At 43.5% G+C, this 25402-nt stretch overlaps 1 protein-coding gene across 3 annotated transcripts in view; it reads left to right on the top strand.

Annotated features, from left to right (window-relative positions):
- The window catches only part of LOC117663214 (tenascin-X-like), a 135986-nt gene that overhangs the window by 62068 nt on the left and 48516 nt on the right, over window positions 1-25402 (top strand). The window contains exons 12-31 of one of the 3 annotated variants that reach the window (XM_060688297.2): window positions 1362-1691; window positions 3588-3863; window positions 5762-6037; window positions 9740-10027; window positions 10567-10878; window positions 11903-12199; window positions 13336-13632; window positions 13799-14095; window positions 14270-14554; window positions 14788-15084; window positions 16670-16966; window positions 17139-17435; window positions 17608-17904; window positions 18205-18489; window positions 18662-18958; window positions 19140-19424; window positions 19602-19898; window positions 20386-20670; window positions 24638-24922; window positions 25096-25392. In XM_060688297.2, the coding sequence (XP_060544280.2) occupies window positions 1362-1691; window positions 3588-3863; window positions 5762-6037; window positions 9740-10027; window positions 10567-10878; window positions 11903-12199; window positions 13336-13632; window positions 13799-14095; window positions 14270-14554; window positions 14788-15084; window positions 16670-16966; window positions 17139-17435; window positions 17608-17904; window positions 18205-18489; window positions 18662-18958; window positions 19140-19424; window positions 19602-19898; window positions 20386-20670; window positions 24638-24922; window positions 25096-25392 (5877 nt within the window). The remainder of the gene's footprint in view (window positions 1-1361; window positions 1692-3587; window positions 3864-5761; window positions 6038-9739; window positions 10028-10566; window positions 10879-11902; window positions 12200-13335; window positions 13633-13798; window positions 14096-14269; window positions 14555-14787; window positions 15085-16669; window positions 16967-17138; window positions 17436-17607; window positions 17905-18204; window positions 18490-18661; window positions 18959-19139; window positions 19425-19601; window positions 19899-20385; window positions 20671-24637; window positions 24923-25095; window positions 25393-25402) is intronic. The other 2 variants (XM_087883978.1, XM_087883979.1) reach the window with 2 other exon arrangements.

Genomic DNA, 25402 nt, shown 5'->3' on the forward strand with positions numbered 1-25402 from the left:
TAACATTAGAAAGTTTTGACTTACAAAGAGGATGGCATGCTTTTTTGTGGGAGGGAAAAGATAAACAAAATGGATATTTCCAACAACATATCATTAGAGAAGCACTGTTTCAAACCTGGCGGGAGATTAAAAAAACACACTATGATAAAATACCAGAATGGAGGCACAGATTTAGCCCAACGCTATGGACATTGATAAAACGAAAACTTATAAAGATCTATGAAACAACCAAGGGGAATTAAGATCAAGGCAAGAATTGAAAGAAATGGGTACAGACATTGATTGGTGGCCGTATTTACAAATAAAATCTAGGTATAAGATAGATTCGGTACAATCTGGATTCCAAAAAGGGCCATATGAATTAGACAAAATTTTACAAGGAAATGATAAATTGATAACAAAAATTTATAATGACTTATTAAGATATAAATTAGAAGAAGAAGTGGTTAAAGAAAATATGACAATTTGGGTGAAAAAATTCAGATGTAACATTGAATTGGAAAAATGGGAAAAATTATGGAATATAAATTATAAACTAACAATGACTGTATCCTACAAAGAGAACATGTACAAAATGTTCTATAGGTGGCACCTCCCGCTAGCCCGATTGGCAAGAATGTTCCCGATCACCTCCCCAACACGTTGGAAATGCAAGCTTCAAAAAGGAACTTATTACCATATGTGGTGGTCTTGTCAGAAAACAAAACAATTTTGGCAAATGATTAGAATACAAATAGAGGAAATCATACACCAAAAAATTGAAATGAGGCCAGAAACATTTTTATTAGGAATAATTACAGGGCAATATGAAAAAGAAATAAAATATTTAATTATCCATATATTAACGGCAGCACGAATAGTTCCTGCCCAGAATTGGAAGAATAACGAAACACCAACAGAAGATAAAATAATTAGTAAAATTATGGAATGTGCAGAAATGGACAAACTTACAAAAGAAATACAGGAAAAAGAGGAATAGGACTATTACCTAGTATGGCAGAAATGGTATGACTGGTTGGAGAGCAAGAAAGAAAAAAGATAAAGATATAAATAAGAAGACAAAAACCATATATAAGAAATTAGATACCATTTAAGGAAAATAGTGAATTCAATATGTAGATTAAGAAAAGATAAAGAGATGATGTATTAGGAATATAGATACAAGAGATACAGTAGAAAAAGATATATATATAAATACAGATCAGCGATACAACAAACTTGAAAAGAAGATGTAAAGATTTGACTTATGTTTATTTGTTTTGTATGTTTTGTTGTGGTTTGTATGTTTGTTTGTACTTTTTAATAATAAAAATATTTTTAAAAAATTCTGATTCCCTCATCTCAAATCTCTTTTCCTTCAGTTCCAAGTTCACCAACAAATGACAAAATCCAAACCATCTCCCCATCCACCTCAACTCCTGAAGATCCACTGAAGAACCTACAAGTGACTGAAGTTTCTCCAAACCAGCTCCGTGTGACATGGTCAGCCCCGCCCAATTTCTTCCACAAGTTTTCCCTCTACTATAGGGATCCCAAATCTGGGGCACCTCCCAAAAAAATCAGCATTCCAGGGACAGAGAGAAGTGTCGACTTAATGGATTTGCACCCTGGTACGGATTATGAAATAGAGTTGCACGGAGAGAGACCTGGTGGAAGCTACAGCGCCCCCTTCTCAACAAAAATAATTACAGGTACCCTCACTATCTTCCTTGAATTTGTCAAGTTCTAACTGACATCTTGATTTTTGTTCTATTCCAGATGTCCTTTTTCCAGCAAAGAAGATGGTAGAATATATATTTCTGATGTGATGAAGGACATTGCCTAACTTATTGATCATTGCGTTTCATCTGTGTCCTGATGCACTCTGTGTCATTGCTCATGATTCTGACTCCACATAGAACATAGAGTAAAGGAGTTGGAAGGGACCTTGGAGGTCTTCTAGACCAACCCCTGGCCCATGGCAGGAGATCTTATGCTACCGGTAGTCCTCGACTTACAACAGTTTGCTTAGTGACCGTTCAAAGTTACAACAGCACTGAAAAATAGGATTTATGACCGTTTTTCATGGTTACGACCTTTATAGCATTCCCCCGTGATCATGTGATCAAAATTTGGACCCTTGGCAACTGGTTCATATTTATGACCTTTGCTGTGTCCCGGAGTCATGTGATCCCATTTTGTGACCTTCTGACAAGCAAAGTCAATGTCAGGGTTCCGAGTAACACCCCCAACGAAAGAAGACTCCGAGGCTTGAAGTTCCTCAAAGTTCCGTTTTATTAGAGATGTCATATTGGCACATCTGGGAAAACCCGAATCTGAAAGCTTCCAGGTTTTCCCCACCCAAAGGAAAGTCCAAGTCCCTGCCCAGCACCCACATGTCCATCACATGGTCCAATCAAGCACCGTTCCAACTGGAGATGCCTCCCAGTTCCAGCCCTCCACCGGCAGGGCAAGATGTCCTTGACTCTCTGAGAAAGGAATGTTCTTATGACTGTATATCACCTTGCTCCATCCAATCCCCCCTCCCAGTTTCCCACAGTAGTAAATGTGGCAGGCCTGAAGATCCAATGCAAAAGAGGGCTTCCAGGCCTGACAGTCAATGGGGAAACCAGATTCATTTCACAACCGTGTTACTAACTTAACCACTGAGGCAAGAAAAGACGTAAAATGGGGCAAAACTCACGTAACCAATGTCTCACTTAACAAGAGAAATTTTGGGCTCCATTGTGGTTGGAAGTCAAGGACCACCTGTATTATGGACCAATGGCTGTCCAGGCTCTTCTTGAAAACCTGCAGTGATGGAGGATTCACTTGCTGGGTGAGAAGGCCCAATTCTGTTTTGATTCAGCTTCAAAGTGACCCTTTGCTGATCTAGAAGCACCCAAAGAGCAATGGGGCCAAATAACCTTTTTCCTCCATCAGAGCCTTTTTTTTCATGAACACACTACAGGTAGTCCTTGACTTACGACCCCAACTGAGCCCAAGATTTCTGTTGCCAAGCGAGACAGTTGTTAAGTGAGTTTTTCGCCCCATTTGACGACCTTTCTTGCCACCGTTGTTAAGTGAATCACTGCAGTTCTTAATTAAATAACACGGTTGTTAAGTGACTTTGGCTTCCTTATTGACTTTGCTTGTCAGAAGGTCACAAAGGGGACCCGGCAACCGTCATAAATATGAGCCAGTTGCAAAATGTCTGCATTTTAATCCCTTTGTCATGGGGATGCTGCAACTGTCATAAGTGTGAAAAACGGCCATAAGTCGCTTTTTTTTAAGTGGCCTTGCAACTTCTAATGGTCACTAAACGAACTGTTGTAAATCGAGGACTGCCTGTACTCACCTCTGTGATCCTTATTCTGAATTTTTCCCAAGCCATTAGCTTTTGAACAGGCTAAAACTAATTTTTGCAAACTAAGCTTTCTTCCTTGCCTATATAAACACAGTGTAACAAAGTATATTTTATTTATTCACCCATAAGTGAGATCTGCAGCACTCATACATACAGCCCTATTTTCTCCCATCATCTGTGCTTTCCTCTTCTTCCAAGAAATTCCTAACCATCATTTTCTCTTTCCTTTTTTTTTTATCAGAGGCAGAACCCAAAGAGCCCAGGCCGGGAGATTTCTCTCTTCTAGACGTCACAGACACTTCAGTTCACCTTTCTTGGGATGCCCCCACTGGGCCTTTTGACTCCTTTGTCATCCAATATAAAGATGCCGAGGGGAAGCCCAAGCTGCTTAAAATGGACAAGAACTCTCGAGAAGCCACGATTTCCAATTTGGTGCTTTCCCGAAAATACAAATTCAACCTTTATGTTCTCCTAGGCCGTAAGCCCTTCGGCCCCGTGTCTTTGGAAGTCATCCCAGGTAAGCAATGGCTTCTGAGCACAGTAGTTGTCATGAATTGGAAATGAGATGGTGTGCAAAGCCAGATCAACTAGTGCAGTGTCAATCGATCGATCAATCAATCAATCAATCAGAATAGAACTGGAAGGGACCGTGGAAGTCTTCTAGTCCAACCCCCTGCTCAAGCAGGAGATCCTATACCCGTGATGGCGAACCTATGGCATGTGTGCCACAGCTGGCACTCGTAGCCCTATTGGTAGGCACATGAGCTCAGCTCCGGCCCACATGTGCGTGCCGGCCAGCTGATTTTCGGGCCTTCTGGGCCCACCAAAAGTAGGGAAACAGGCTGTTTCCTGTCTCCGGAGGACCCCCAGGCGGGTGAGGAAGGCCGTTTTTGCCCTCCCCAGACTCCTAGAAAGGCTCTGGAGCCTGGGGAGAGAGAAAAACGGGCCTATTGGGCCATCACGTGCCAGGAGCGGGAGGATCATGGGGGGGTCGCATGCGCAGGGGCGGGGCGCATAGAATTATGGATGTGGGCATGCACGCACGCACGTGACCCCCCCCCCCCCGCTGCTGGCACGTGATGACAAAAAGTCATCACTGTCCTATACCATTTCAGATAAGTGACTGTCCAGTCTTTTCTTTAAAACCCTCAGTGTTTTTAAGTGTCTCTCAACCTTAGTAACTTTAAGATGTGTGGATTTCAGTTCCCAAAGTTCAAACACAGGTAGCCCTTGCTTACCAACTGCCTCATTTAGCAACTGTTCAAAATTATGATAGTATTTGTTTTAAACATAGCTTTTGTCAAAACATTCATAACTGGGAAGACATAGTAACAAGGTCATGCCAATGAATAGGCATGGCAACAGATCAGCCAATGGGAACTGAATTGGAAACTGAAACTGGAAGGAGGCTGGGCATGGCTCAGCTCTGTGCGTGTGCTGAGAACTGAAATTAGTCTGCTGTACTCTGCTTGTGTTTTGCTTGTAACTGCTACCACGTTGGAAGAATCTGCTATTGGTATTATACATTTATCTTCATGTGTTTTATGTATATAAAGAAGTTAATGAATCCTGCTGAATCAGTTTACCTGTGTGTGCTTTCTGGATTTGATTTTGCAACAAACTGACAGCTTTGCAACTAGTTTTGGGAGTTGAAATTCACTGATCTTAAAGTCGTCAAGATTGAGAAACATTGAACTGTTGTAACTGAAATGGCCTTCCAAAGAAATGATCAGTTGCTCTATTTGCAGGATTCAGACTGTGGATAACATTGTTGAAATAGTCCAAAAAAACCACCTTCATACAAGATAGACAGCCATCATGCTTCAAACAACATTAAGGCACTATATTTGTTAGTTTAATTTGTTCATCTAAAAATCTTTCTTTTTGATAATAAGCTGAGGCAATGCAATTTTTGAGCAGGTCCATTGAAGTAGATTTATTACTGCTACTGCTACAATTATTGCTTATAAAATGATTTTGGTCACTATCATAATTACATTATAGATTATTTCACTGACATTCCTCCCTCACACAATGAACATCGTATTTCCTGATTCTGTACATTTGCAAACGGCATTTCAACTGTATGATGATCTTTTCCTGCCCAACGGTCTCCACAGCCTAGCTACTTGCAATTCTCCATTTTTGCAGGAGTTTATCAAGGACTTTCTAAGCCTTGTTCTGATCTTCTGGCATTGTCTTTCTGTCAGCATTGCTCACTTATTTATTTACTTGTTGTTATCAATTTGCAAAATGTATATCTCCTCCCCCTCCAAGCATTCTGGTGAGCTTGCATCTTATTATGAGAGTCAGGTGGCTCAAGTTTAATAAATTGTGGCTGTTGTTGTTATTAAAGCAACATATTCTATTAAAACGATATTCTTTGTTTTCCTTTCTTTTGTTTTTTTATCATAGGTTCCACAGGAAAAGCTCCTGCCATTTTTAAAGACATTTCTGCCACTGTCACCAGCAATTCTGCCCACTTGTCCTGGACAGTTTCCTCTGGGAACTTTGATTCCTTTTTAATCCAATATAAGGATGCTGAGGGCAGACTCCAAGAGCTGTTCACTGAGGGAGATTCCCATGAAATCACTATCCCCAACCTGACTCCTTCCCACAGATACACAATAGATCTCTATGGCATCTCCAACCAGGGACGTCTGGGTCCTGCCTCTATAACTTTCATCACAGGTCAGTGGAATTTATTTTATTCATTTATTTAGTTTGTCAAACATGTACAAGATAACAGGTATAAGTATAAACATAAATATAAACACAGTAAATGGGTACAAATAAATGGAGACAGTAGTTGCTGGTGCGTTTATGCATGCCCCTTACAGACTTCTTAGGAATTGGGTGAGATCAGTGATGGGATTCAGCCGGTTCGCACCATTTCGGGAGAACCGGTTGTTAACTTTCTGAGCAGTTTGGCAAACTGGTTGTTGGAAGAAATCATTAGGGCAGAGAACCAGTTGTTAAATTACTTGAATCCCACCACTGGGTGAGATCAACAGCAGACAGTTGATGGTTAAAGTTATGGGAGTTTGGGGATGTAACAGCAGAGTCAGGTAGTGCAATCCAGGCATTGACCACTCTGTTACTGAAGTCGTATTTTCTGCAATCGAATTTGGAGCGGTTTACCTTAAGTTTGTATCTATTGTGTGTTCTTGTATCGTTGTGGTTGAAGCTGAAGTAGTTATTGACAGATAGGACGTTATAGCAGAGAATTTTGTGTACTACGCTTAGGTCAGACCATAGGCAGCGTAGTTCTAGGTTGTCCAAGCCCAAAATTTCAAGCCTTGTGGCATAGGTATTCTGTTGTGAGTAGAGGAATGGAGTGCAGATTCCAGGCAGGTGAACTGTATTTGAGAATTGGTCTAGCAAGGGTTTTGTATGCCCTAGTTTCAGGGGTGGGTTCTACTTACCTTTACTACTGGTTCGCAACAGGGCCACACGCGCAAAAGCTTCCTGATGATGTTGGGGTCGGTGGGCGGAGCCTCCCACCGGTTTTACTGCCGGTTCTTGTGAACCGGTCCGAACCAGGGGCAACCCACCACTGCCTAGTTTGCAGTATAATATTACTGGAGAAGAAGCTTTGCAAGATTAGGTTGACAACTCTTAATGCCTTTTTGGCAGTGCTGTTACAGTGACCTCTGGCGCTTAGATTGTTTGAGATGAGTACTCCGAGGTCCTTGACAGAGTGAGGTTAAGAGAGCCACAGAACTTCCCTGCAAGACGTGTGACTTTTCTTCCCTACCCAGTTGCTTTCTCCCAAGGATAATGCTTGATTTCAGCTTCTCTCAGAACCAGCCTCCATGTGATAGTAAGTGTATATTTGCATCTTGACCAAAATCGAAAGAGCTAACCCTGCAGATCGAGTTGATGGCGAATGACAAAAGGGAAACGTTGTGAGAGATGCATCTGAAAAAGAAGTATGTTTCCAAGGAGGTGGATGCAAAAATAGATGTTCATGTGGAGGAAAAAAAGACAGACTGGACAAATACCCATTCTAAAAGTCTGCACTATGATGTGTGCATTAAAATATGCTTCCTTGTGACTTTACTTATTCACAGGGATGTGTGAAAGTTATGTAAATTAAGAAGAGTTGCCATTGTGAATGAACATGGATTTTTATCACTCGTTATGTTTTTATATTTATTTATTCCATTTCTATAGCCACACATCTCAATCAATGACTCGGGGCAGCTTAGAATTCCAAAAATACAAAACAATATAAAAACATCCAAAATAAATATACACAGCAGCTGAGATACTTGGCCAGTTAATAATAAAATCAGGAAACAAGTCTCTTAACACATTTAGAGCCCTAGGCTTGGGAATACAGCCAGCCAAATATAATCCATTAAAGAAACAGCTCGCCAATATATTGCTTTATTATTGTAAAGTAAACAATAAAAAGGATATACAATATACAGATCTGCACACAGCTAAACCTAGGACTGCAAACTTAAAAACATAACAGAACTGTGGTGGCGCAGTGGTTAGGCCTCTCCTCAAGAAGCCCTCCCTGGACCCGGCAATGTTGGTAAACTATCGTCCGGTCTCCAACCTTCGCTTTGTGGCGAAGGTTGTTGAGAGTGTGGTTGCGCAACAGCTCCCCCAGCACCTGGATGAAGAGACGTATCTGGATCCGTTCCAGTCGGGCTTCAGGCCCGGGTACAGCACGGAAACGGCATTGGTCACGTTGGTAGATTATCTCTGGAGGGCTAGGGACAGGGGGTGCTCCTCTGTCCTGGTCCTGTTAGATCTCTCAGCGGCTTTTGATACCATCGACCATGGTATCATGCTGCACCGGTTGGAAGAGTTAGGGGTGGGAGGCACTGTGTTGCAGAGGTTCTCCTCCTTTCTCTCTGACCGGTCGCGGTCTGTGTTGACAGGGGGGCAGAGGTCAACCCCGAGGCCCCTCATATGCGGGGTGTCGCAAGGGTCGGTCCTCTCGCCCCTCCTGTTCAACATTTATGTGAAGCCGCTGGGCGAGATCATCCGTGGTTTCGGGGTGAAGTACCACCAGTATGCTGATGACACCCAGCTGTATATCTCCACCCCAGACCACCCCAACGATGCCCTTGAAGTGATGTCCCGGTGCCTGGAGGCCATACGGATCTGGATGGGGAGGAATAGGCTCAGGCTCAACCCATCCAAGACCGAGTGGCTGTGGTTTTCGACGTCCAGATATAGTCAGTTGGTGCCATCACTGACTATTGGGGGCAAATCATTGGCCCCCACGGAGAGGGCGCGCAACTTGGGCGTCCTCCTGGATTCACAGCTGTCTTTAGAAGACCACTTGATGGCCGTGACCGGGAGGATTTTTCATCAGGTCCACCTGATTCGCCAGTTGCGTCCCTTTCTGGATCATGACTCCTTACGCACGGTCACTCATGCCCTTGTCACCTCCCACCTGGACTATTGTAACGCTCTTTACATGGGGCTCCCCTTGAGGAGCACCCGGAGGCTCCAACTGGCACAGAGTGCGGCCGCGCGGGTGGTAATGGGAGCGACATGGCGCTCCCATGTAACACCCCTCTTGCGCGAGCTGCACTGGCTTCTGGTGGTCTTCTGGGTGCGCTTCAAGGTTTTGGTCACCACCTTTAAAGCGCTCCATTGCTCAGGACCTGGGTATTTGCGGGGCCGCCTACTACCACCAGTAGCCTCCCACCGGCCAGTACGCTCTCATAGAGAGGGGCTCCTCCAAGTGCTGTCGGCCAAACAATGTCGACTGGCTGCCCCCAGGGGGAGAGCCTTCTCTGTGGGGGGCACCTACTATCTGGAACGAGCTCCCCCCGGAGATATGGAGGATCCCGGATCTGCGCACCTTCCGCCACACTCTAAAGACCTTTTTATTTTACCAGGCGGGCCTGGCCTAACTTTCTCCCTCTTTTTTAAATAATTTTAATATTTTAATATGTTTAATATTTTTTAATCCTCAAAGTTTAAATCTGTTTTAAATTAATTGGGGTTTTAATCTGTCTGGGCCAAACTATTTAATTCGAATTTATTTCTGCTTTTTTAAATTTTGTATGTATGTATTTTATTGTTGGCTGTTCACCGTCCTGAGTCCTTCGGGAGTAGGGCGGTATAGAAATCAAATAAAAGTAAAGTAAGTAAAATTAGAGTGCAGTACGGCAGGCTACTTCTGCTGATTACCGGCTGCCAGCAGTTTGGCAGATCGAATCTCACCAGGCTCAAGGTTGGCTCAGCCTTCCATCCTTCCAGATTGTTGGGGGCAATATGCTGACTCTGTAAACCACTTAGATAGGGCTGTAAAAGCACTATGAAGCGGTATATAAGCCTGAGTACTATTGCTATTGCTATAACCGGTGTATAACAGGAGCTAGAGATCTCAAAGACGGTGACTATCTTTTATATCCACAGGATCACAGGAGGATGTATCCATCCACAAAACTGTCTTCAGGGATCTGGCTGTATCAGAGGTGACCAGCAACTCTGCCCATCTTACATGGAGAGTCCCTTCAGGCAGATTTGATTCCTTTTTGGTCCAGTATCAAGACTTAGAAGGCAACGATCAAACCTTGAATATTGACGGAGATTCCCACGAAGTCATTATTCCCAATTTGGTTCCCTCCCAAAGATACAGATTCAACCTCTATGGCATTTTGGGGACACAGCTTCTTGGACCTCTCTTTGTCGATGCTGTGACAGGTTAGCAATACCATGAGCCCAGGGGTGAAATTCAAAATTTTTCCCTACCGGTTCTGTGGGCATGGCTTGGTGGGCGTGGCAGGGGAAGGATATTGCAAAATCTCCATTCCTACCCCACTCTGGGGCCAGCCAGAGGTGGCATTTATTGGTTCTCCGAACTACTCAAAATTTCTGCTACCGGTTCTCCAGAACCTGCTAGAACCTGCTGAATTTCACCCCTGTGAGCCTGGCAGCTATCTTTCCTTCAATCATAAAAATCTTCTCTTCTTTCTCTTTTAATATGTAAAAAAAATAGGAAAGTGTTTCCTAATGTTTTCTTGTCATCTTGCAGTACATCTTCACTTTGTACAAAAGAGAAATCAAGGAAGGTTAACTATTAATAGAAGAACTATTATGAACATGCAAAGAATATGCATAGAAAGCTTACAGGTTTATTTCCAGTATTTTTTCGGAAAGATTTACTGCAAGTTACAAGGGAAAGCAGTCTTAGTGAGAAATGGTGCTGACAACAACTCTTTTTTATTCCCTGTCCCCTATAGCTGCAGTTCAGGAACCAAAAAAGGAGAAACCAGATGAGACCGTAGTGAGTAAGCCCAGCCTGGGGGAGTTCTCAGTCCTGGATGTCACAAGTGATACTGTCCGTCTTTACTGGACCGTCCCCACTGGACGCTTTGACTCATTCCTGATCCAGTACAAGGATGTAGATGGTCAACCCCAAGCGTTGCCTGTGGAGGGAGATTCCCATGAAGTCACTGTGACCAACCTGGCTCCTTCTCACAGATACAAGTTCAACCTCTATGGAGTCTTTGGGCGCAAGCGATCCAGGCCACTCTCCACCGATGCCACCACAGGTCAGCTTCAGGATTTGGAACTTTTCAAATACTTAACAAGCAGCAATTTTACTGAACATTGCAGTTTATGGATTGCATATCCAACACCAAGGCTCCTTTAATAAGGCGAATATTTGCAGCTCAGGGTTGAAATGAGGGGTCCTTGGAGCTCGCATGATTGTTTTCTTGCAGATGTTTCATTATCCTGTCTAGGTAACATAATCAGTGCCAGTAAAGAGTTTGTTGTCAGTTTATATTCTGGTGTCTTGCCTGTCTCTGTGGGTGGGGACAATCTTAGAGATTCTTTGGTTGGGCTGTTTCCTGATGGTTCTTTGGTTTGTTGATTGGGGTATTGCTTACTTGATTGTTGGTCTGAAGTTAACTTTGGGGTTTAATCAATGCTGATCTGGATGCTGATTAGCAGTGGAGAGGTGCTGGAGTCTTTTTCTCTTTTGGGCTGGTTGATTGTCTCTTTTGCAAAATCTGTAGATCAGTGGTGGGTTTTAAATTTTTTTACTACCGGTTCTGTGGGTGTGGCTTGGTGGGCCTGGCATGACTTGGTAGGCGTGGCTTAGTGGGCGTGGCAGGGAAAGGATACTGTAAAATCTCCATTCCCACCCCACTCCAGGGGAAGAATAGTATAAAGTCTCCATTCCCTCCCCACTCCAAGGGAAGGATACTGTAAAATCTCCATTCCCTCCTGATCAGCTGGGTCTCGGGAGGCAGAGAATAGATGGGGGCAGGGCCAGTCAGAGGTGGTATTTATCGGTTCTCCGAACTACTCAAAATTTCCGCTACCGGTTCTCCAGAACTGGTCAGAACCTGCTGGAACCCACCTCTGCTGTAGATGTTGTTAATGTCTATGTGTTTATTGATGGCTGATTTGTCAGAGTGCCAGGCTTCTAGAAATTTCCTGGCATTTTTGAAGTTGGCCTGGTCTAGGATGGTCACAGTTTCCCAATTGAAACTATGGTTAAATCTGCCTATATGTTGTGAACTTTTTATAACTCTTATAACTAAGCCCTTTTTTATTTCTCTGCTTTAGCCCACATTAGAGACTCAGAGAAGCCAATTCCTGTCCAACCCAGCCTAGGAGAGTTCTCAGTCCTTGATGTCATGAGTGATTCTGTCCGACTCCATTGGACTGTCCCCACTGGGAGCTTTGAGTCATTCCTAATCCAGTACAAGGATGCAGATGGTCAACCCCAAGCGTTGCCTGTGGAGGGAGACTCCCGTGAAATCACGGTGACCAACCTGGCTCCTTCTCGTAGATACAAGTTCAACCTCTATGGAGTCTCGGGACGCAAACGTTCCACCCCCCTCTCCACTGATGCCACCACAGGTCAGCTTCAAGGATTGTGAGATTTTCAGATATTGTACCTTCAGATCAGCATGATTGGTTTCCTTATTAAGCAGTGTTATTGCTGCAGTAGTTGCCTAACACTTCAATATCTTGTTTCATACTAGCTCTTGCAAGTTGGATCTTTTGTTAATATTGTGCTGGGTTTTTATTGTTTTGCCTAGCCCCTTTGGAATATTTCTTCCCATTTTTGATGATGTCAGGGTCAGTGGGCAGAGCCTCCCGCCGGTTTTACTACTGGTTCTATAGAACCGGTGCAAACCAGGGGCAACCCACCACTGATCTGGTGGACACAAAACTAATTCAACTATTCAGGTGCAATATATATCAGGTATTTTTTGCAGCAGGTCAAAAGAGGATTCTCCTGACAAGATGGTAGTCAGTTCATAGGTCTGAATAATTCCCCTTTTTAAAGTCTTGATAGAGTCCAAGACTGGGGATGAAGCCTAGTACAATAAGGACATTCTGAACATAAAGAAGACAAGTGTCATATTATCAACCTCTTGATATTATCTCAAAATTAACAATAGTAGAACAACATCAAATTATACAGAAATGTTTTCCAAACACAGTACCTAGTTAATTTTTACTACCACAAAGATTATTATAACCTTTTACTTCTATTTCTCTCTTTTTAAGCACCAATTCCAAATATTGAGCTTGCAGTTCCTATCCAGTCCAGCTAGCGGGACTTCTTGGTCCTTGATGCCACAAATGCTTTGGTCCATCTCTATTGGACCAATCACATTGGAAGGTCTTTGATTCCTTTGTGGTCCAGTACAAAGATGAAGATGACCAATCCTAAACCCTGCCTGTGGAGGGAGACTGCATGGAAGTCATTGTAACCAACCTGGCTCCTTCCCACAGATACAAGTTCAACCTCTATGGAGTCTCTGGACAAAAATGCTCGCCCCCCCCCCCCCCCCTCGCCTCTACTTATGCCATCACAAGTCAGCTTCAGGAGTCACTGTGCTGAGATTTTTCAGCTCTTGTAACTTGGTATTAATATTTCTAGTTTCTTTAATGAGTAGCATGGTTATTGAATGTTTCAACTCCAGGGTTATATCTCCAACAGTAAGACATTCTAATCAAGCTTTTCTTCCATATTCCTTTTTAAGCTCAAACCACAGAGCCCGAGAAGCCAGCTTCTTTCCAATCCAGCCTGGGAGAACTGTCTGTGCTTGATGTCACAAGCGATTCTGTCCGACTCCATTGGACTGTTTCTACAGGGAGCTTTGACTCCTTTCTGATCCAGTACAAGGATGCAGATGGCCAGCCCCAAGCTTTGCCCGTGGAGGGAGACTCCCATGAAGTCACTCTGACCAACCTGGTTCCTTCGCGCAGATATAAATTCAATCTCTATGGAGTCTCAGGGCGCAAACGCTCCAACCCTATTTCTACTTTTGCCACGACAGGTCAGTTTCAGGAAATTCTCTGCCTGGGAGGTTTTAAAATCATATTACTACTGTATTATTGATTTCCTTTATATATAGCATATTTGCTGATTTTTCCCCCCACAACTACTATATTATATTTGCAACATCAATGCAATTATCCCTTCTCTTTCGTTTTCATGTTTAGCTCGCCTTACAAATTCAGAAGAACAATTTCCTGTCCAATCCAGCCTGGGGGAGTTCTCTGTCCTGGACGTCACAAGCGATTCTGTCCGTCTCCACTGGACCATTCCCACTGGGAGCTTTGAGTCCTTCCTCATCCAATACAAGGATGCAAATGGCCAACCACAAGCATTGCCTGTGGATGGAGACACCCGTGAAGTCACTGTGACCAACCTGGCTCCTTCCCACAGATACAAGTTCAACCTCTATGGAGTCTCTGGGAAAAAACGTTCTAGGCCGCTTGCCACAGAGGCCATCACAGGTCAGCTTCAAGTTTTAGCATGGCTTTGCACTTTTCACATAATATTCTTTCATAGTAACATCCTTGATTTCCTTAACAGATAACCTTTTTTGAACATTTCAGTTTTTGGGTTCCGTCTCCAACACCAGTGAAATTCTAATAAACCCTTTTCTTTCTGTTTAATCCCCTTTGCAGAATCTGAGGAGCCAATTCCTGTCCAACCCAGCCTAGGGGAGTTTTCAGTCCTGGATGTCACAAGCAATTCTGTCCGACTCTATTGGACTGTCTCCACTGGGAGTTTTGATTCTTTCCTGATCCAGTACAAGGATGGAGATGGCCAACCTCAAGCTTTGCCAGTTGAGGGAAACTCCCGTGAAGTTACCGTGACCAGCTTGGCTCCTTCTCACAGATACAAGTTCAACCTGTATGGAGTCTCTGGGCGCAAACGCTCCAGCCCCCTCTCCACAGATGCCACCACAGGTCAGCTTCAGTATTTAGCATGGTTGAGCACTTTTCAGATATTATTTTTCCAAATTAACATTCTTGATTTCCTTAACAAGTTACCGTTTTACTTATTGTCTATGGAGATTCTCAGTCATCCAGGTCATGGTTGTCCCAAATGTTCTCCTTTTTACTGATTGTTCCAGCTCTTGGGTTGCATCTCCAGGACCAGGGACATTATAACTGAGCCTTTTCTTTCTTTCCTCCTTTAGTTCCCTTGGTAGACTCAGAGGAACCAGTTCCTATCAAACCCAGCCTGGGGGAGTTCTCAGTTGTTGATGTCACAAGTAATTCTGTCCGTCTCTATTGGACTGTCTCCACTGGGAGCTTTGACTCCTTCCTGGTCCAGTACAAGGATGCAGATGGCCAACCACAAGCGTTGCCCATAGATGGAGGCTCTCAAGAAGTCACTGTGACCAGCTTGGCTCCTTCTCACAGATACAAGTTCAACCTCTATGGAGTCTCTGGGCGCAAGCGGTCTGGGCCCCTCTCCACTGATGCTACCACAGGTCAGCTTCTTAAGCTAGCATGACTTGTCGTGGGTTCCTTTTTTGTATGTGTGAAGTAGTAATAACTAGATTGACCAGTCTTAATAGCCACAAAGCACCAGAAACTAGCAGCAGTGGTTGTAATTTTTTTTTGGCATCTCTCTTCAATATTTGGAGAGGGAGGGGAGGAGCGAGATATTGGTTTAATTACAAAAGAACATCTTAAACCCCCCCAAAAATTTTTAATCATATTCTTTTCAGTCGTTCAAAAATTAACAATTTAAAAAGCTGTTTTCTAGTTTATCTGTTTTCTATATGCTCTTTATTTTGTTTAAACTCTGATTTCACTATTATTTTCATATTTTTCTGTATTCTGTATTCTGTATCTCCAGTAGGTTTATTACTGATTTGTATAAATTATTACAAATTTGTATAAATTTGTTGTTTTAGTCCCTATACAGGTAGGGACTATACAGGTAATCTATAATGGTATTTGGAACTGGATTTCCATCACTAAAAAATGTGGTAGTAAGGCGTAATGTCATTGACTGTGCCGATTTATGACACTAGTAACAATCCCAGTTGCAGTTGTTAGGGGAATCCTACATGGTCGCTGTGCCCCATGTCCCCAATTGCCATTTGAGACCTCCTGTTGCTTTCCCCTTTGACTTTGCTTGTCCAAAGCCAGCTGTGAATATCACAAATGGTGATCACATGTCCATAGGATGCTGCAATGTCATAATTGTGCCGTGTACTCAAATCGTGATCACATGACATGGAGACAGTGTGACAGCGCAGCTAAGAGGACCCATTGTGAATCCCCTCATTTAGCATCACGTTAAGTTCAAAAGGTCACTGAACAAGCAGACATTAAGGGAGGACTACTTGTATGACTCTGTTGGCACTCACAATTAGAGCTATCCTCCTTTTTGTAGAGTTCAATTTGTCTTTTTATCTTTTTAATTCGTTTTCTGTTCTAATTTAGTCCAAAATGTGGCTTTTACTTTGGCTTTTCTGTTTGTCGGTTCCTGGCAGGGCTTGTGGATGCTTTTCCTCTGGAAAATTTACTGCATCAGAGAAAATGGCTCCAAGAACTTTTCCCTCACTTCACTTCTGAGGGAAATAAATAAATGCCTCTCTCCCCCTAGTTTTCTCAGTTTTTGCTTCCTTTCATTTGCCTCTCTTCATCAAGGCAGTCTATCTTTTAGTTTGCCTCTTTATTTCTCCAGGGCTTTGGCTATGCTTATTCAACCTCTTCTTTATGAGGCCTGAGGCAGCAGAGTTCCCTGGCAGCCATTATGTCTTCCCTCCTTCTCCCCTCCTGCCCTAAACTGCTCTTCCTTTCACAACTGTTCTTTGATTGGCTGCTCAGTTGCTATGACAATGGAGGCGGGTTGAGAGGGAAGTGGAAAGAAGGCATACAGGTGCTTTTAAACAATGCAGGAAGTCCTTCTACAGAGCAGTTCAGATATTATTATTTTGTGTTCATTGTCTTGATTTCCTTAGAAAGCAACAATTTTAAATGATTATTCCACCTCCTAGATGGCATTTCAAGACCAGGAAAATGTAATTAAATCTTTTTTTAAATTTTTTTTCTCTGTGTTAGCCCATGTTACAGACACAGAGGACTCAATTCCTGTCCAACCCAGCCTAGGGGAGTTTTCCATCCTTGATGTCACAAGTGATTCTGTGCGTCTCCATTGGACTGTCCCCACTGGGAGATTTGACTCCTTCCTAGTCCAGTACAAGGATGCAGATGGCCAACCTCAAGCGTTACCTGTAGAGGGAGATTCCCGTGAAGTCACTGTGACCAACCTGGTTCCTTCTCGCAGATACAAGTTCAACCTCTATGGAGTCTCCGGGCGCAAACGCTCTGGGCCCCTCTCAACCGATGCCACCACAGGTCAGTTTCAGGAGATGGCATGGCTGGAGGTTCTTCAAATGTTATTCTTCCATATTATCATTCTTGATTTTCTTAACTAGCAACTTTTTTACTGATGGTTCCATCATTTGAGTGTTATCACAAAGACCAGGGAAATTATAAATTAGCCTTTTCTATTATTTCCTTATTTTAGCTCGCCTTACAGCCACACAGGAGCCAATTCCTGTGCAACCCAGCCTAGGGGAGTTTTCCATCCTTGATGTCACGAGTGATTCTGTCCATCTCTATTGGACTGTCCCCACCGGGATCTTTGATTCCTTCCTGATCCAGTACAAAGATGCAGATGGCCAACCCCAAGTGTTACCTGTGGAGGGAGATTCCCGTGAAGTCACTGTGACCAACCTGGTTCCTTCTCGCAGATACAAGTTCAACCTCTATGGAGTCTCCGGGCGCAAACGCTCCGGGCCCCTCTCCACTGATGCCACCACAGGTCAGCTTCAGGATTTAACATGACTGGAGGCCATTCAGATATTATTCCTCCATGTTAATGTTCTTGATTTCCTTAACAAGATTTTTTTTAATTGATTGTTCCAGCTTTTGGATGGCATCTCAAAGATCGGGGAAATACTAACTAAGCCTTTTCATTAATTTTCCTGTTTTAGGTCATCTTACAGATTCAGAGGAGACAAATCCTGTCCAATCCAGCCTAGGAGAGTTCGCAGCCCTTGACATCACAAGCAATTCTGTCCGACTCTATTGGACTGTCTCCACTGGGAGGTTTGATTCTTTCCTGATCCAGTACAAGGATGGAGATGGCCAACCTCAAGCCCTGCCTGTGGAGGGAGACACCCGTGAAGTCACAGTGACCAATCTGGCTCCTTCGCAGAGATACAAGTTCAATCTCTATGGAATCTCGGGGCGCAAACGCTCTAACCCCCTTTCCACTGATGCCACCACAGGTCAGCTTCAAAAGACATTTTGCCTGGGAGATTTTACGATATTGTAACATAATATTAACATACCTAATAGCATATTTGCTGAATGTTCAAGCTGCTGGATTGCATCTGTAACTGATCCATCCTTCCTTCCTTCCTTCCTTCCCTCCTTCCTTCCTTCCTTCCTTCCTTCCTTCCTTCCTTCCTTCCTTCCTTCCTTCCTTCCTTCCTTCCCTCCCTCCCTCCCTCCCTCCCTCTCCCTCCTTTCTTTCCTTTGCTCCCTCCCCTTTCCTTCCCTCTCTCTTTCTTTTCCACACATTATAGACTTAAAAGAGGCAATTCCTGTCCAACCAAGTCTAGGAGAATTCACATTCCTTGATGTCACAAGCAATTCTGTCCGACTCTATTGGACTGTCCCCACTGGGAACTTTGATTCCTTCCTGATCCAGTACACGGATGCAGATGGCCAACCCCAAGCTTTGCCTGTGGAGGGAGACTTCAATGAAGTCACTGTGACCAACCTGGCTCCTTCCCACAGATACAAGTTCAACCTCTATGGAATCTCTGGCCACAAACGTTCTACTCCTCTCTCCACTGATGCCATCACAGGTCAGCTTCAGGATTTAGCTTGGCTGGGGACTCTTCACATGTTATTCTTCCATATTAATGTCCTTAGTTTTGATAATTAGCAACGTTTTAATTGACTATTCTAGCTTTTCCATGGCATCTCCAAGATCAGTGAAATTATAAGTAAGAATTTTCGTTCTTTTCTGTGTTTTAGCCCACCTTACAAACACAGCAAAGCCAATTCCTGTGCAACCCAGCCTTGGAGAGTTCTCAGTCCTTGATGTCACAAGTGATTCTGTCCATCTGCATTGGACCGTCCCCACCGGGAACTTTGATTCCTTCCTCATCCAGTACAAGGATGCAGATGGTCAACCCCAAGCGTTGCCTGTGGATGGAGACTCCCGTGAAGTCACCGTGTCCAACCTGGTTCCTTCACGCAGATATAAATTCAACCTTTATGGAATCACAGGACGTAAACGCTCCAGCCCTTTCTCCACGGATGCCACCACAGGTCAGCTTCACATGACATTCTACCTGGGAAATTTTAAGATATTCTAACAACATGTTAACATTCCTGATTTCCTTAAAAAACCTTAGTTGCTGAACATTAGAACTGCTGGATTGCATCTACAACATCAGTGTAATTTCAACTAAATCTTTCCTTTCCTCCCTGCCTCTCCTCCATATTACAGTTTCAAAGGAGGCTATTAGTGTCCAACCCAGCCTAGGAGAATTGTCAGTCCTGGACATCACAACTGATTCTGTGCGTCTCCATTGGACCGTTCCCACTGGGAGCTTTGACTCCTTCCTGGTCCAGTACAAGGATGCAGATGGTCAACCTCAAGCATTACCTGTGGAGGGAGACTCCCGTGAAGTCACAGTGACCAACCTGGCTCCTTCTCGCAGATACAAGTTCAACCTCTATGGAGTCTCCGGGCGCAAACGCTCCGGGCCCCTCTCTACTGATGCCACCACAGGTCAGTTTCAGGAGATGGCATGGCTGGGGATTCTTCAGATGTTATTCTTCCATTTTACCATTCTTGATTTTCTTAACCAGCAACCTTTTTACTGATGATTCCAGTGCTTCGGTGTTATCTCAAAGACCAGGGAAACTATGAGTTACGGTAGTTTTTTCTTTTATTTCCTTTTTTTAGCCCACCTTACAGATTCAAAGGAGCCAATTCCTGTGGAGCCCAGCCTAGGGGAGTTTTCCGTCCTTGATGTCACAAGTGATTCTGTTCGTCTCCATTGGACCGTTCCCACTGGGAGCTTTGATTCCTTCCTGGTCCAGTACAAGGATGCAGATGGCCAACCCCAAGCGTTACCTGTGGAAGGAGGCTCCAACGAAGTCACTGTGACCAACCTGGTTCCTTCTCGCAAATACAAGTTCAACCTTTATGGAGTCTCTGGGCGTAAACGCTCCAGGCCCCTCTCTACAGAGGCCACCACAGGTCAGTTTCAAGATACACTGTGACTGGGTCAGGGGTGAAATCCATCAGGTTCTGACAGGTTTTGGAGAACCGGTAGTAGAAATTTTGAGCAGTTCGGAGAACCGGTAGTGGAAATTTTGAGTAGTTCGGAGAACCGGCAAATACCACCTCTGGCTGGCCCCAGAGTGGGGTGAGAATGGAGATTTTGCAATATCCTTCCCCCAGGAGTGGGGAGGGAATGGGATTTTGCAGTATCCTTCCCCTGCCACACCCACCAAGACATGCCACGCCCACCAAGCCTTGCCAATAGAACTGTTCGTAAAAAAAATTGGATTTCACCACTGGACTGAGGGTTCTTTGGATGTTTACTCTTCCATATTAACGTTCTTGACTTCCTTAACAAGAAATCTTTTTACTGATTGTTCCTGTTCTTGAGTGACACCTTCAAGACCAAAGAAATTTTAACTAAACTTTTTTATTCTTTTCCCTGTTTTTGTTCGCTTGGCAGACTCAGAGGAACCAATTCCTATCCAACCCAGCCTGGGGGAGTTCTCAGTTCTTGATGTCACAAGCGATTCTGTCCGTCTCTATTGGACTGTCCCCACTGGAAACTTTGACTCCTTCCTGGTCCAGTACAAGGATGCAGATGGCCAGCCCCAAGCCCTGCCTATAGATGGGGGCTCTCAAGAAGTCACTGTGACCAACCTGGCTCCTTCACACAAATACAAGTTCAACCTTTATGGAATCTCTGGGCGTAAACGCTCCAGCCCTCTCTCCACTGATGCCACCACAGGTCAGCTTCGGGTATCAACTTATGTAGCCTTTAAGAAATTGCAGGCTCATTTTAACATTCTTTCCTCTCAGTTGGCAGCATGGATAGGCGAGATGGTTCCCCTGTTTTGCAATTCCTTGTTTCATATTCCCTCTGTTAGACTTTCTTCATATACAGTATTTGGTGGTTTTCCTTTCCTGTTTGACTTTTCCTTTTCCTTTTGTTGTTGTTGTTCTTGTTGTTGTTATTTTGTGCCTGATTGTATAGCCATGAGTTTGAGAAGTCACATAATCAGCTTGTGACTGAATGATTCATTTCTTTCCTATGATGCGCCAGATTTCTAACCTATGAGCAATGAGGAGGCTTCTTCTCCAATCAAATTATAAAGTTCTAAGTGCATAGTTCAGTGATGCTGAACCTTTGGCACCGAGTGGACAAACCGGAATTTGTGTGCATGTGCATGTGCCGGAGCACCAGAAATCTGAAGACCAGCCAGCTGGTCTGCATGTGTGAGCCAGCTGGTCTTCGGGTTTGCGGCAGGCACATGCACGTTGGCCATCTGGTTTTTGGGTGCACCAGACCATCGGACACCTGAAGACTAGACCCCAGGGGGAGAGCCTTCTCTGTGGTAGCACCCACCCTCTGGAACAATCTACCCCCAGAGATACGAGTGATCCCAGACCTCTGGACTTTTCGTCGGGCCCTCAAAACCTATTTTTTTCAGTTAGCCGGACTGTCCTGATTTTATGATTGGTTTTAATAAATTTTGATATGGCTTTTAATTGGAATGTTTTAATGGGCCAAATTTATTTAATTATTTTAAATTTATTTTAACTTTTGTATATAAAATGTTTTATTTCTGGCTGTTCACCGCCCTGAGTCCGAAAGGAGAAGGTCGGTATAGAAATTTGAAGAAAGAAAGAAAGAAAGAAAGAAAGAAAGAAAGAAAGAAAGAAAGAAAGAAAGAAAGAAAGAAAGAAAGAAAGAAAGAAAGAAAGAAAGAAAGAAAGAAAGAAAGCTGGCCGGCGCATGGCCTGTTTTTTGGCTGTTTTTTGGCCTTTTTTCAGGCCGTTTTCCAGGCTGTTTCCAGGCCATTTTTCAGGCCATTTTCAGGCTATCTTTGGGCCCGAAAAACAGCCTGAAAATAGCTCAAACACGGCCTGAAAAAGGCCTGAAAAACAGCCTGGTTGGGCTGTTTTCGGCATTTTTTGGGCTTTGGGGGGCTGTTTTCTGGTGCTCTGGCACCCACGAAGACCAGCTGGCCAGCGCACATGCCCAAAGAGAGGGCTCTGTGTGCCACCTCTGGCACGCATGCCATAAGTTTGCCATCACAGGGATAGTTGGTATTCATTAGACTTAACATGTCCAATAGTCTTTATCCATGAATGTCTCTCCTTCATGTCTGTTTATCTGCCTGCCTGCCTGTCTGCCTTCCTGCCTCCCTCCATGTCTGTCTACCTATTTTACTGCCCAGTGCTCAAATTGCAACCTATTTCAACTGCAGAACAGTTTTCAACCTTGAATTTATTAATCAGTGAGTTTATTTCCTGCTAGTAGCGTGGGAATAAAATGCCTTTTTATTTCATCTGTGTGAGAGTACCAGATGGTAGTTCCCTCTTCAGTTATAACATTTTGAATCCTTTGCAGATTTTCTTACAGAGAAGGGAGATTGAGAGACCGAATGCTAGTCACTTTGTTTTGTATTAGAACTATTAAGTTCTGCTTGTTTCCTTTTTCAAAGTTTTGCATGTGATCGTTGACAAAATTAGATGATCACGTAGAAAATTCATTTTGCTGAATTCCGGACTAGCAGAATTGGATTTTTGTACTGTTCGTCTTTCAACATTGGAACTTGTATGAAACGTATGAAATGGGACTTTCCATCAGTTAGGACTTTGCAGGAGTAGAATGCATAGTATGAAGGGGCACATAGGAACAAGCCAACTATCAGAATAATAGAGTTGGAAGGGATCTTGGAGGTCTTCTAGTCCAACCACCTGCTCAAGCAGGAAACCCTATACCATTTCAGACAGATCTCTTCTTAAAAACCTCCAGTATTGGAGCACCCACAACTTCTGGAGACAAGTCGTTCCACCGATTCATTATTCTTAATTCTTAATTGTTAATCGCTTCACTAACTCTTTAGGTGTTGTTTCTTTTGATGAGAATTATGAGTAAAAATTGACTGAAAGTACTGAAAAACCTTCAGATTACTTAATGAAAAATAGCTTCCCAACCTTATTTATTTATTTATTTGTTTGTTTGTTTGTTTGTTCAACTTGTATGCAGCCTTTCTCCGAAGACTCAAGGCAGCTTACAATGCATTTAAAAACCATATATAAAACATTAAAAGTTAAACCATTAAAAACAATTAAAACCCATTCGCACCATTCATGGCCGATGACTTTAAGTATTTAAGTATTTATGACTGATAAATATTTAAAAATGCATTTCCTGATTTTTTTTTTAAAAAAAACTGGTACTTAAAAATTGACAGCCCAAAACACAACAGCCAAAAAATACTTTCAAAATGGCAACCAAAGTCAACTTGTCTGCCTTCTTCTCCTTTCCATATCTCACTGTCTAAATATTTTTACCTGGAGAAGAGTATATTGGTCATTGGGAGTGGGAGGGGCGTGGTTAGGTTTTGTCTCTTACAGATAGTCATACCTGGAATGCAAGGATGGGTTTCAAAACCCATTGCTACTTCTTCAAGCGTGCACGTCAGGGGTGGGTTCTAATTTTTTTTTACTACTGGTTCTGTGGGCATGGCTTATTTTGTGGGTGTGGCTTGGAGGTCATGTGACTAGGTGAGTGGCTAGCTGGTCAGAGTAATTTCTGGAAGATCCTCATACTTACGACCAGTCCTCGCACTTACGACCAGACTCATTTGTTTGCTTTTAACACTGATCAGCTGTAGGACGGCCCTTTGAAGCCCCGTGGCAAGAGTTTAAACAGTTTTTTTCCCTCTAGTCATCAGCTGGGACTCAGGAGGCAGCAATAGATTGGGGGTGGGACCAAATAAAAGGTAAGAATAACGTGGGTGGGTGGGAGGGCGGGGGGGGAGAACCAGTTCAGTGACGTCATATCGTCACCGCTACCGGCTCGGCCAAACCGGACCGAACCGGGAGGAACCCACCACTGGTGCACGTGTGTGCTCACAAGTGCGCACAACACTTCTGCGCATGCACAGAAGCAGGTGGGCAGACCCTCCCGCCACCGCCACTGCTACCGGTCCGTGGGGAACCAGTAGCAACCCACCATTGCTAGAATGGGCAGCCACGATATATATTTCTAATTTATTTATTTTTTTGAAGCGTTCACAAGGTTTCTTCAGATTGCGAGCAAGAACAGAGCTAATAAAGCTTCCTAAAATTGTCCTCTTCATATTATTATGGGGACCTCTTATAAACCAGGAAAATGGCTACCAAAACTTTCTCACCCTTCCAATTTTTTAAGCAATTTAGCAATGAATTATATCAATTGCTATACTATCGATGAAACTCAAAAATATTGTCCCATATACTGTATATACTCATGGTAAAGCCAAGAATTTTAGTTGCCAAAAATACACCCCAAAATTGGCCAGTGAATGGCCTCTTCCATGAGAATATAATACTTTTTAAAAGTACCCATTTATCCTGTATATGTCAGGCTTCGGTGCTATCTCAAAATAAATGACTTTCCAAACTGCGATTTTCTCAGCGCTGACAGTATATCTATTTATATAAGTGGCCAGTAAGCGAGGACTACCTGTATTACTTTTCATTCAAAAAAAGTTCAGAAGAAAGACAGGATTTATTCTCAATAAAAACCTACCCTGGATAATTTTAAAGTCCTTCACCTTCAAAGGGTTCTTCTTTCCTGAATTTTATTTATTATATTTTGTGTTTTGAAGAATTTTAGAAAGTTCAGAACTACAAAAATGAACCATCACTGCTGTTTCCACAATTTACCACGTCTCTCCTTGTTTTATTTCGCCTTACAGGCTCAGAGGATGCAAGTCCTCCCCAACCTAGTCTCGGGGAGTTCTCAGTCCTTGACGTCACAAGTGATTCCATCCAACTCCATTGGACTGTCCCCACTGGGAGCTTTGACTCCTTCCTGATCCAGTACAAGGATGCAGATGGCCAACCCCAAGCGTTACCTGCGGAGGGAGATTCCCGTGAAGTCACTGTGACCAACCTGGTTCCTTCTCGTAAATATAAGTTCAACCTCTATGGAGTCTCTGGACGCAAACGCTCGGCCCCCCTCTCCACCAATGCCACCACAGGTCAGTTTCAGGATATGGCATGGATGGGGGAGTTTTCAAATGATATTTTTTCCATATTATCATTCTTGATTTTCTTAACAGTAAACTTTTTACTGATGTTTCCATCAGTTGGGTGTTATCCCAAAGACCAGGGAAATTATAAATAAGCCTTTTCTTTTATTTCCTTGTTTTAGCTCACCTTATAGTTGTAGAGGAGCCAATTCCTGTGCAACCCAGCCTAGGAGAGTTCTCAGTCTTTGATGTCACAAGTGATTCTGTCCATCTCCATTGGACTGTCTCCACTGGGAGCTTTGACTCCTTCCTGGTCCAATACAAGGATGCAGATGGCCAACCTCAAGCATTACCTGTGGAGGGAGATTCCCGTGAAATCACCGTGACCAACCTGGTTCCTTCTCGTAGATACAAGTTCAACCTCTATGGAGTCTCCGGGAGGAAACGCTCCAGGCCCCTCTCTACCGATGCCACCACCGGTCAGTTTCA

The sequence above is a fragment of the Pantherophis guttatus genome, chromosome 2 (genome assembly GCF_059756535.1).
Source record: "Pantherophis guttatus breed Tessera chromosome 2, ASM5975653v1, whole genome shotgun sequence".
In the NCBI taxonomy this organism is placed as follows: domain Eukaryota; kingdom Metazoa; phylum Chordata; class Lepidosauria; order Squamata; family Colubridae; genus Pantherophis; species Pantherophis guttatus.